Here is a 12,428-nt window from a genome sequence, read left to right as displayed (position 1 = left end):
CTTTGGAGCATTTTTCATTTCTCTTTTCTGTTCCTGTTGAAATTTAAAATGAATTGTAATACCGGAGCAATATAACTATAGTTGACTTCAACTTGTTTATATCGAAATATCGTTATAATATGCTTTTTACCTAATATGAGCATGTAAATTTTACTTTTATGTAATCCTTTTTTGACCCTCTCGTTGGGACTTGTTTTCATCTACTAAAGTTTTTAACCATTTTCTAATTTATTACATAAAAATATATTTTCTTTCATTTACTTTTAATTATTATAATTTCTTTTTAATAGAGTCAAATGATAAAATATTTGATTAATATTAATTTTTTTTATCATTTTAGTATGAAAAAAATTGTAATTATAATATTTTTCTTATAGTTTTTGAACGTTCAATTTTTTTGTTAAAATATTAAATTGATATAATCTAACTTAACTCTAAAATTAGTAAAATTGATTTTCGAAAAGTATAATATGACAATTAAAAATAGACGAAGGAAGTATATATATATATATATATAAAAAAAAAACTAAATTCTAATTTAGTTGTACCAAACCTTGTTTAAATTGGAGAAAAATAAAAGAGATCCAAATATATTAAGTTTCTATATTTACATAACATATACTAAAAACATTGTGTGAAAGAGAGAAAACAAAAGAGAACAAAGTTTTTTCTGTTACACACTGCTTTTTTATAATATGTGGTTCATATGGTAGTTTACAGTAAACTATAAAAAAAAATATTTAGTGTCATTCATAAGCAATGTTTAAAAAGTGAATTTCGATAATTATTTAATGATAATTTACATAGAAAACCTAAAAATTCAATAAATTTATAATATGTTTTTGATCCTTCCCTCTCAGTATCTCACAGTACAATTATTATGCCCAAATTCCAAGCAGCATGTATATGACTAGTATATCGATTGTCACTTTATATAACTTTATTTGCTACAAAATAACTAAATTTATGTTGATAGTTAAATGAATTGGTCTTTATATTTATACATTTATGAATTGAATTTATATTTAGGGGCATATATTTTTTATAGGCGTGAGACATAGCTTATAAAATATTATTCGCAGCCCATCACTCGAATATTTATGGTTACTAAAGTTCGTTGCTAAAACGATATTTAAAGAGACAATTTCACGCCATCACTTTGTCATCTTCGTTCGGCTCATTGAGCTATTAGGTTTTAATCTCAACTATTGGGCCCAAATAGCCTCAAAATATTCTTACATAATGTGATATTGGGCCAAATATCACTCATTTTTTTCAAAGAAAACTATCACATATAGCCGCTAAAAAATAGTCTAATTACTTTCCATAGCTATAATTTGATAATTATAATTCGTAGCTACATGTTATATGGAGGAGAGAGGCGAGTGAGATTGAGAGAGAGAGGGGGGAAAAGAGTTGGAGAAATGTGAATTGTATATGTATATCGGTTAGATAATTACATATTATACATATGTATTTGTATATATGGCAAGCGAGATGGGGAGAGGGAGACAAGAGGCAAACGAGATTGAGAGAGGGAGGTAAGAGGAGAGCGAGATTGAGAGAGGGAGGAGAGAGGCGAGCGAGAGAGGGCATAGAGGTGAATTGTATATTTATATACTTATATATATAATACATATGCATTTATATATATGGCAAGCGAGATGGAAAGAGGGAGGAGAGAGACGAGCAAGATTAGGAGAGCGAGAGATGAACTGTATATGTATATAGTATATGTATATTGGTTAAATAATTATATATTATATATATGTATCTGTATATTCTAACGAATTATATATATACAAACGTGACTAATCATACAAACCCGAAGTCAGCCCACGTAATTAATGTAAAATATTAATAGTGATTAGTAATTATAGCAAATATAACTATAATGAGTAATCAAATAGCATAAATTTATTTAATCGCGTAATTTTTCCTTTTAAAAAGGCCTCGCGGTATTAAGAGAATTGTACATTTTATATGGTATAAAAGGTATGTTTTTTTTTTCTTTTTACTTTTTAATATAAAAAATAATTTGCACACCCAACAATCCAGATATATGTACCCATCATATCTCCAAGGAATTTACCTACTCTGTGCTTTTGATCGAGAGGCTGAACTAGAATTTTATTAATCAATTTGGTTTGCACTAAAATTATTTTTTTAATCATAATTTAATTTATATTAATCTAATAATTTTAAATTGTTTAAAATTTAGATTCACCCCTATTTATGATTGAGTAACACTATTGAATATATTATCGAAAAAAAATTAATCTCAACTTTGATGTTTATTAATTTTTACAGCGACCTCAATTACTAAAATATGAACTTTTAATTCCTATGAATGATCACAATTTTTTTTAAATTATCAACCTTTTATTTGTTTTGTCTCCGCTAATAAAATTTTATTATTATTATTATTATTATATTTACCTTTATTGTTAAATTAATCACATCTTATATTAATCTTGTACTATCTTCATAATCAAGAGTTGCAAAAGAACCCATCACACATATTATGATTGATCAAAGTATAAATATATCTAATTATTTGTTAAATCATAAAGATCAAAATCATAATTTGTAACCAAAAATTATAATTTTTTTTTTCAATTAAAAAACTTTGCTGCATTGGCATACATTTTTTTTTTTAAGTTGAGACCAATAAATCTTTTCTTTTTCCTTTCTCCTCACTTGCTTTGGATTCTCCTCTCCTTTAGCCATAAAAATTGGTGAATTGAAGAATGTTGAATCCCTTTGCTATTTGATAAACAAATTTGAGTATCCTTTTCTGAATCTAACAAGGTAATTTGCTTGTCTAATCCTTTATTTCTTCCAAATTTTAAAATTTCAAATGTAAAAATCAAATCTTGGAGCTTTTTTTTCCCTTCAAATCTGGGGTTTGGAGTCAAAAATCAAATCTTGGAGCCTTTTTTCTATTTGGGGTTTGGAAGATAGAAACTAGTTTACTAAATTTGTGAGATGATATGTAAGATATGAGATTAAAGATTTGATTTTTATGAATTTTGTGATATCAGATGGCAGATTGTTATTGGATCACTTTCTTGGTAGTTTTATTTTGTCTTGTTGGAGCTTTTGATGCTAGTGCTGGAGATGCTGACCCTTTGTACAGGTAAAAATTTCTGATAATTTTGCCTTATGGTTAATCGAGGTAATGGTAAAGTGTGCGTATACACTACCCTTCCCAGACCGCACTTGTGGGATTTCATTGAGTATTTTGTTGTTTTATCTTATGCTTAGTATTTATGAGAGATTTTTCATTTTCTACTTCTGATTTTTAGTAGTTTAGGCCAAAAGTGTAAAGATATAATATAGATTGATTTGAATGATTTGGAATCAAAATTTATATGTGCATTAGTTTTTCTTGTTTTGAGAAAGGTAGTAATGTATTATATAAGAAGCACTAAGAAAGTCAATGGTATGTAAAATTGAGCAAAATCAAGAACCTATGGATGAATCCCATTTTAATCTTGTAGGATTGTAGGAAACTAAGTATAACTCGACTTCGTTCATGAGTTCCTCTTTACACCAAAAAAATGAATGAAGGCGTGCTGTTGAACTTGATCTGTTGAATCGAGTTAGCTTTATCTTTGAAGCATCTAGTATTCCTTTTCCTTCCAAATGGTCCACCAAGTGCATGTTGGAATGGTATTCCACTAAATTGTCTTCCCTTTCTTCCTTCTCGTTTTGTACTACAAGCGCAGCAAATATGTTGAGTTTTTGGGCATCCAAGGACGGATATTGTGTGTAGGTTATCTTATCGATTGATCTGAATCCAGTAGCTTTGCTTGAACCCTGTATATGTGTTAGAAAATCTACAAGATAAGTAAAAATAGTAGATTTTGACCCCCGTAAATTAAATGGGATGGTAGAATCCGGAACTCGAATCCAAAATGTTCAAATCCTAGATCCATCTCTATGGCCATCACCTCTCCAAGACTTTCACTATGTCAAGAAATAGATGTGAAAGCTGGCAGTCACCTTACAATGAATGAACAGATGGCTCACATTTTCCAATTCAATTGCGCAAGGTTAACACCTGCTGCTTAACTTGAACACCTTCTTTGAAGATGTTCCCTTGTAAGCTACTTTGTAAGGAGCTTGAGTTTCCAGATCGTAAATTCTAGGATGGTTGTTTTCTGTTGCAGCTTGTGTCTAAGCTCTGTAGAGGGTTGAACCATGAAGATGCCATTACTGTGAGATTTCCATATCATTCTGGCAGAATTACTGTTGGAGTTTTGCAAAGGCTCCCGTTCCAGTGCAGTAACATTGACTTGGGGGAATCCTTTTCATTGCTCTTTCGATACTTCTTTTTGACTTATAGTTTGTTGTGGAAAAGATTTGATCTTTTTCATACCTGAATGGCATCATTGAGGAAGGAACTGGTTAGCGACTTTAAGAATGATATACATTAGTATATTTGGGAGATCGGGTCGAGTAGGTTCCCAGTTAGAGTGTTTTAAGGTTTCATCATATCAATCAATTAAGAATCAGTCCCAATTAGTTAGGGTCGCCTGTATGAATCATATATATCTATTTCGTTCTTCAGGCCCATTTTTGTCCAATACTAACTATTGTCTTTAACCAAATGAGGGGTTCTCTAAAACTAGAAGTTCGTTATTCTCATACTTATCTGAACATAGAAATACTAGTATCTGATTAGAATAAAATGGCTCATTACAAACACCAGATGTAATGGAAGTGTAACATCAACTGCTACGATTTGGTATGACTTGCATAGAAGGTTTGCTACTGTTCTGTTTTGTTCTTAGTCAAGTCCCTATATATTTTAAGAGATTATTGGTCTCTTTGAGATAGTCTTACTCTAGGTAACTTTGGTTTGACTTAACCTTCTACCACATTCATTCATCATAGCGTCTCATTTATGGACCCGTTGTATTGAGGTTTACATAAAATATGATAGATCTTCTCAGACAACCTTCTCTCAACTCTTATATGTTTTACTTATGCTCCAATAGATACCATTTATAAACTTGTGTTACTTCACATCAATCTAAGCATCCATTTTTCATACAACAATCATCTTTAAAGGCCCAACAATCACAATTACAATACATTATTTGTCTCTCAATCGATCTAAAGAACTTTCCTTTTACTCAACTTAGAGAAATCCCTTTTTTTTTTCTTTATTAAGTTGAAATATCTCCAATGACATAAGTTATAACTAATTACAACTATGCAGACATTATCTTTCTGTAAAGAGAAGGAAAATGCACTTATTATATGCACATTTTCTTATCAGAATGCCAAAGTGGTGGTACTGTCCCATTGTACCTAATCACGATTATGCAAACTCAAAAAAATTTGGGGTCTGCAGAGTTGGTTAGTTGGGGTGGGCAGATATATATAGCCTGGGAGATTGAGGAAAATGTTAGGGATGGGAAAAGAGTAAGAAGAGCATAGACAAGAATTTGTCAAGTTGTTGGTGTGCAAGGTCGAAGGCATTAAGACACTGGATTAAGCTCTTTCCAGTTTGTGATCACGAAATTTTTGGTGTAAGCTCATCTATACAGAGACTGAAAGGAAACAAAAGAAAAAAACGAGGTCCCCACACAAATGCAGTTCATCACGTTGGATATTGTGAATGATTGTGAAAAACTGGTCTTTTTTGTTTCTACTTCAATTCAGAAAAGTTCTACTCCTTTTCTCGTGCACTTAACAATCCAACATGATATTTTTGAAATATCGTTTCTATGATTTAGGGCTTGTTTTGGCCAATGTAAAGAGACCGGATGTGCTGGAGAAACATGCTTCGCCCATTGCAATACTCCTTTAAATAGTTCTTCTTCTGATGACAACTGGTACTTGAAAGAGCCTCTATACCTGTGGTTGAAACAAGCGAACTGCCTAAGTGATTGCCAGTATCACTGCATGATTCAAAGAGAAACAGAACGAGCAACTCATGGATTTGGGCCTGTGAAATATCATGGGAAATGGCCATTCAAACGTGTGTTTGGGCTTCAGGTATGTTAATTAATGGCCCCGTTCTAAGTTCCAACAGCTTCAAGAAAGGTTCTCTCGCTTATTTATTCATATATATCGAGTATTAATCTGGAGTAACATCTTAATCTCTCAGGAGCCTGTTTCTGTTGCTTTCTCTGCACTTAACCTTGCAATGCATCTCCATGGATGGCTGTCCTTTATCACGCTTATTTACTACAAGTTACGATCAAATGCCGATGAGACGACCTGCTACAGTTACACGAGTTTGTGGCACATCTACGCGTTCTTGTCTATTAATTCATGGTTATGGAGTGCTATCTTCCACGGTCGGTGAGTTTATGATTTGGCAGTCTTGGTAATGCTGATTTTGATTTCCTAACTTACCAATATATAGTTTGGGCTTTTCTTTATAATTGTATGCAGTTAGAATTTGTTGGCAGTGCCTGCCTATCTGGCTTGACGTTTATCTTTTCTTGCAATATTAGTTCAGCTTACAAATTAAATTGTTTTTTGTTTATTTATTGTAGAGACATGGATTTTACAGAAAAGCTAGACTACTCATCTGCAGTGGCGTTACTTGGATTTTCCCTGATTGTATCAGTACTAAGAAGTTTCAGTGTAAAGAATGAGGCTACGAGAGTTCTGGTTGCTGCTCCATTGCTTGCCTTCACCACCACTCATATACTGTACCTGAACAACTATCAAATGGACTACGGTAATGTCATCATCTCTCCTGTTAAATGTACGACAAAATGTGCTTCCCTTGACAAGAAGATATCGAGTGTATTTATGGAAAAACAAGCACCAGATACTTAATTAACTCGAGTAAGAAAGGATAAAATGCAATATTGCTTTTGGGTTGAGTTATTCGCATTTTGATGTACAAGTTGATTATAAATTGCCGACGGTGAATCTTAATAGCTTAGTTGGTTGGCTACCTAAACTTTCACCTTGTTGCTTTGGGTTCGATTCCGAACCTAGTAATCCCCTCTCCCATTTCCCCTTCTCCTACCCACTTTTTTTTATTTTTTAAAAGGTCATAATTGCAGACTCTCGAAATCAAGCAATACCAACTCAAATTTGACGAGTAGTGGGGTCCTGAGCTAAGCCTTGGAAATCGTAATGCCATAATGCTTTTCAAAACCCCCCTGATCATTATCATGGTCCTACTACAGTTATTCGTGCTAAGATGAATGCCTGTGTCGTAGTGATTCCACCCAAACTGTCCTTATATGATCCTTACGGCTCTCGGCTATTCTTGTTTGACATGATTTGTGTCTCAGAAAGGGTTGAGAAGTGTAGGAAGCTTATTTCTTGTAGTCATGATTTCTTCTGGTGTTTATATCTGATGTTAATTACTGTGATAAATTCTCAGGATGGAACATGAAAGTTTGTGTTGTGATAGCTGTTTCTCAACTTCTAATTTGGTCAATCTGGGCTGGAATAAGCCATCATCCTTCCCGCTGGAAGTTGTGGACGGTGGTTGTTGGAGGTGGCCTCGCTATGCTCCTAGAGATCTATGACTTCCCTCCATATCAAGGACTCGTAGATGCTCATGCACTTTGGCATGCCACCACAATCCCTCTTACCTATATCTGGTGGAGTTTCATCAAGGATGACGCGAAGTTTGGAACTTCCAACTCGAGTAAAAAAGACGAGTAGTGCTTTTGACAGGGTTTTAAAGTTCTATATTGCTTGATCAGTTTTGACATAAGAGAGCTATAGCAAGTACTCAAATAGTAACTCCTTTTATGTTCCTTCTTGCAAGTAGAGGATGTTTGTTTGTGCTAGAAAAACTAGAAATCAAAGTTTTTCAGCCTATAGAAGAGTGTCATATTGCTTAGAGGCAGATTCAAGATTTTAATTTAACGGTTTCAACCTTTAGATTATTAGATTGTAATGTTATAGTTGCACAATGTTGACATTACACATTTCATGACATGATTTGCACCATAGTCTTGCTTTTGGTCTTGGCCATCTCTTCATTCAGGTTCCCCATCTGGTGTTTTTTTTTTTTGGGTGTCTGAAGCTTACATTGGAGCTCAGACTAAATTTGAATTACGCACTGTCGGGGTGGTTTAAGGGCGAAACACTCCCACTAGTGCAACACAATCCATGTTGGTGGTTAGGGGTGTCAAAAACGAACCCAAACATAGGTAACCTGCCCAGTATTTTAAGGGCTTGGGCTCAAGATAATTTGAATTGGGTTCAATCTCAACCCATTCAAGCTTAACTTATTTGAAGAGAATTCTCAACTGAGCCCAATTGAATCTACAATTTCAATCCGTTTTAAAACTTTTTATTAAGATATGTTCCTATATTGAAGGTATGAATTATTATCTGTTTAACATCTTTTAAGATTTATCTATCAATTTGTTACTTTTTTAACAAAAAAATTCTTGATCAGAAATTCAAATTGTGATTATAAAAGTTAAATATTAATATGTTAAATTATTGAAATTAATCGGCTCAAATTGGGCGGGTCAAGACACAACCCATTTTTTAGCCCATTTGAGCCCAAAGTAAACTTGGCAGTCAAGACTCAACCCGATCTCTATTCAACCCATTTAAATATTTTCAATTTCAACACAAACCGCCCATTGGTGGTCTTAGCCATCTCTATTATTGTGTAGGCGACCCTCTATTTTGAAGTAAAATAAAATACCAGAAATTGTATGAAATAGTTAAGTATTAATTCAAATAAAATGTTATAACCACAATTTATTTTAATTGTAATTCGCAGCAAACATCTCCTTTTTTGCCATTTGATTTGGTATACAATTAGCCATTTTCGATATACAATTAGTCATTTTATATTTCGGTATAAAATGCGTAAAATTGTATTTGTATAAAGCTTGATAAAAGTGTATATATAAATATAAACACATATATTTTCGTCCTATATACTTATAATTATACAAACACAAATCCTATTATACAAATTACAATGTATAAATGAATTTATACAAAAATGATTGTGAAAAAATAAATATTTGTAGCGAATTACATAAAACAAAAGTTCCATAGCAAACATAAATTTGCTATAAAATGCAATTATGCAAACTATAGCTATAACATACAAATATAATATTTATATTTATTATATGTGAAAATTGCTCTTTATTATATGACAAGAATTCAAGAAATCAACGTAAAAAAAAACGGAATACATAAACAAGCACTTAAATTTTATCCGTTTATCAAGTTAAATTAAGAACACAAATGCACCCCTTAAAAAGACATTAGAAAAAACAAAATATGATACACATTGTCACATACCCCACTCAAATTATTAATATATTAAACTATAGACTATAACATAAAATTTTTTAATTAGACGGATAATTCAAGATGATGCAATTGAAAGCTATGAACTTTTCCCTAACTTTTAATTATTCAAAGGTCACTTTCCCATATACACAAAGAAAATTAAAAGAATCAAATAGCCTAAAGTTGACCAATTAAAATTATAACACAACAAAATGTATCATACCTTTCAATTTCCAATTCCAACATTGATATTCCAACAACCCTTAAACTCCAAACACTTTTTAAGTATAAGGTATTCGATTGATCGAACATAGTGATTCTAGAGTGAGTTTGGTGTGGAAGGATTTTCGCTCAACGGAAAAATGACAACTCTCACTTTCTTATTGTGTTTTCTACTCTTAGTTCATCCTTCTTCGTCTTCGTCTTCGTCTTCGCCTTATCTATATCCGTCAACGTTTTCCATGAACTATAATAAGATGCTTACGAGTTTCAAAATTTTCATATATCCAACGATTCAACGAATTATATTTTTTAGTCCGTCAGCTTCAATTTTTTACGAATCTCTCTTTAACAGCGCGTTTATCACTCAGGAGCCTGAAGAAGCTGATCTGTTCTTCGTGGTTTTCTCTCCGGAGATATCTAGTCGTTCTCAGGCGCGGCTTGTTCGTGAGCTGAGAACGAAGTATCCTTACTGGAACCGGACGTTAGGAGCTGATCATTTTTTTATCTCACCGGAAGGAATTGATTTTTCTTCTGATAGAAATGCACTTGAGCTGAAGAAAAATTCAGTTCAGGTTTCGGTTTTTCCGACTGTTTCAGGTAAGTTTATACCTCATAAGGATATCAGTTTGTCTCCGGTGAGTAAATCCTCTCTCGTCCTGTCCCACGCGCCGGTGAATATGGATCGTTCGTGTTTAGGTTATCTGAAATGGGACGGGAAGACGGAGGCGGAGTTGGTGGAGGAGTTGAGGTTGGATTCGGAGTTCGTTGTTGAAACTGAGCCGTTGGATCAATTAGGAAGAGTGAAGAGTAGTAAGTTTTGTTTGTTCTTCTACGAAGCTGAATCGACGTTGGATTTGACGGCAGCAATGGCGGTGGGATGTGTTCCGGTAGTGATTGTTGACCGTCCGGTTCAGGATTTTCCGTTGATGGACGTATTGAGGTGGTCGGAAATGGCACTATTGATCGGGAACCGCCGTGGAGGTCAGGGATTGAAGGCGGTCCTGAGCGGTGTGCCGGAGGATAGATATGAGCGGATGAGGGGAGTGTGTGTAGCGGCGGCTCACCATATGGTGTGGAACGCGGAACCTCAGGCGTATGATGCTTTTCATATGGTGATGTATCAGCTGTGGATGAGACGGCATACGATTAGATACACTCGGAGGGAAGAATTTTAGAGTTGAAAAATTCAATTTCTTTTGCTTGTAGAATTAGTGCATGATTAATAATACTATAATCCCAATTAACGGGTCAATAAATTGTAATGCTGCCTTTATAATGATTGTAATTTGTTTACTCCCTAAAAGGACATGTTTAAAGTAGATCCTTGTGCTATGTTCGTTGATATAGTGTTTTCAAAAATATTTTTGTGACAAGTTTTGGGGCGGGCATAATAAAATTACTCTGGAGCGTAAATTAAAGTCGTAGGTTCATAAGGCGTACGTCTTAAAAATTTGAGGCGTAAGTTTCGAGCATAAAAATGTAAGTTTTTGGGTAAAAACGTAAGGTGTTTTTTAATTTATTTTTATAACTTTTTTTGCTTTAAATCATATTTTTTTATTACTGGTATATAATGATATTTCTCAAATAGTAATTATAATACTTTTTTTCTTCATTATTAATTATAATACTTATCTCCAATAAAAATCATAATACTTATTACTATAAAATTGAATATACATGTGATTATGTCCCGTAAATTCACAAGACTTACGCCTCGTGTCTCGGGGCTTACGCCTCACCTTGTACGGTATAAAACGCCTCGCCTCACGCCTCCGCCTTTTAAAACACTGGTTGATATTCCACTTAATTGAAATGATCTTTTTAAATATTACAAAATTTATTTATTTTGATCTTTATATGAGTTAATTTGATTTGACATGAAATTAAAGAAAGAAAAAAAGACTTAAAAATTTATAATCTAAAATAAGTGATAGATATTTATGTGACTATAAATAATTTCATTAAGGATAAAATGAATATTTCAAAACTAAATTATTACTTGGTATAGAAACGTCTCATTCTTTTTGACAAAATAAAAACAAAAGTGAATCATATAAACTGACAGAGCAAATTGCTCAAAAGAAAGTGATAAAGTTTAACTTTAGTAAAGATTATTAACAAAATTTCCGAAATTCTTCACTGCAATTAGGATCGTTTAGTAAGGGTGGCAGCGGAACCGGTACCTACCGGTTCCCGGTCCGGTTCGGTACCGGTTCGGTACCGGTTAGTACCTGTTAGGGTCCGGTTTTTCCGGTTCCGGGACAGGAACCGGGACGGAATTACGGAATATCCTGTTTTTACCGGTTCCGGTAATTACCGGTCCGATCCGGTCCGGTCCGGTCTGGTCCGGTTTAATTTTTTTTTTTTTAAAATAGAGCCGTTACTAGCCGTTGGGAAACGGCTAGTGGGCCCCCCCAACGGCTAGTTGAAGAAAAATTCATCCAATAAAGCCCTTACCCCACCCCTAACTTTTTTAATACTCTAAAGTTTTAAAAATTACACTTTAACCCATTTTTTTACTTATAAATATCCCCAAATTTCATTCTTTTAAATCACAATATCATCTATTCATCTTCTACTCTCTCAACTCTCTACTCTCTAAGTCTCTATCTCTAATCTCTAATTCGATAATATATAATATCTTAAATTTCGGTGTTGCCTTACTTGGTCTTTGGAAATTAGATTTGGAGCTTCAAAATTCAATTTTCAACTTTCCACGTTTGGCTATCGGCGGTCATAAACGTCTACTTTTTTTAAGTAGACGTTCGGTACATTCGTTCTAACTTTTATTTTACGTTTCATTTATATTTAAATAATTATTTATTTATTTGTGATTTATTGTTTGCATAATTGCATAACATTTTTCTTATTATATTTATTCTCACGTTTAATTTTTTAATATGGATTTCGGAAAAAATATTGTTCAAAAAGGAAAGGGGAAAAAA

General features: G+C 33.2%; 2 protein-coding genes across 2 annotated transcripts; both read left to right on the top strand.

The window, feature by feature from the left end:
* Positions 1–2,590: 2,590 nt before the first annotated feature.
* On the top strand, positions 2,591–7,957 carry LOC107003025 (post-GPI attachment to proteins factor 3-like). Its single transcript, XM_015201267.2, has 6 exons — positions 2,591–2,811; positions 3,045–3,139; positions 5,751–6,012; positions 6,125–6,321; positions 6,519–6,706; positions 7,367–7,957. Exons 2-6 carry the CDS (start codon positions 3,045–3,047, stop codon positions 7,651–7,653), a joined length of 1,029 nt encoding a protein of 342 aa, XP_015056753.1. The 5' UTR covers positions 2,591–2,811; the 3' UTR covers positions 7,654–7,957.
* A 1,426-nt stretch (positions 7,958–9,383) lies between these two features.
* On the top strand, positions 9,384–10,825 carry LOC107003331 (probable glycosyltransferase At3g07620). The gene has a single exon (XM_015201646.2). The coding sequence runs from the start codon at positions 9,624–9,626 to the stop codon at positions 10,656–10,658; it is 1,035 nt and encodes a 344-aa protein (XP_015057132.1). The 5' UTR covers positions 9,384–9,623; the 3' UTR covers positions 10,659–10,825.
* Positions 10,826–12,428: the final 1,603 nt, after the last annotated feature.

This window comes from Solanum pennellii, chromosome 11 (assembly GCF_001406875.1).
Source record: "Solanum pennellii chromosome 11, SPENNV200".
Lineage (NCBI taxonomy): Eukaryota > Viridiplantae > Streptophyta > Magnoliopsida > Solanales > Solanaceae > Solanum > Solanum pennellii.
Note: the sequence above shows the minus strand (reverse complement) of the source record. Positions and strands in the feature narration are given on the sequence as shown.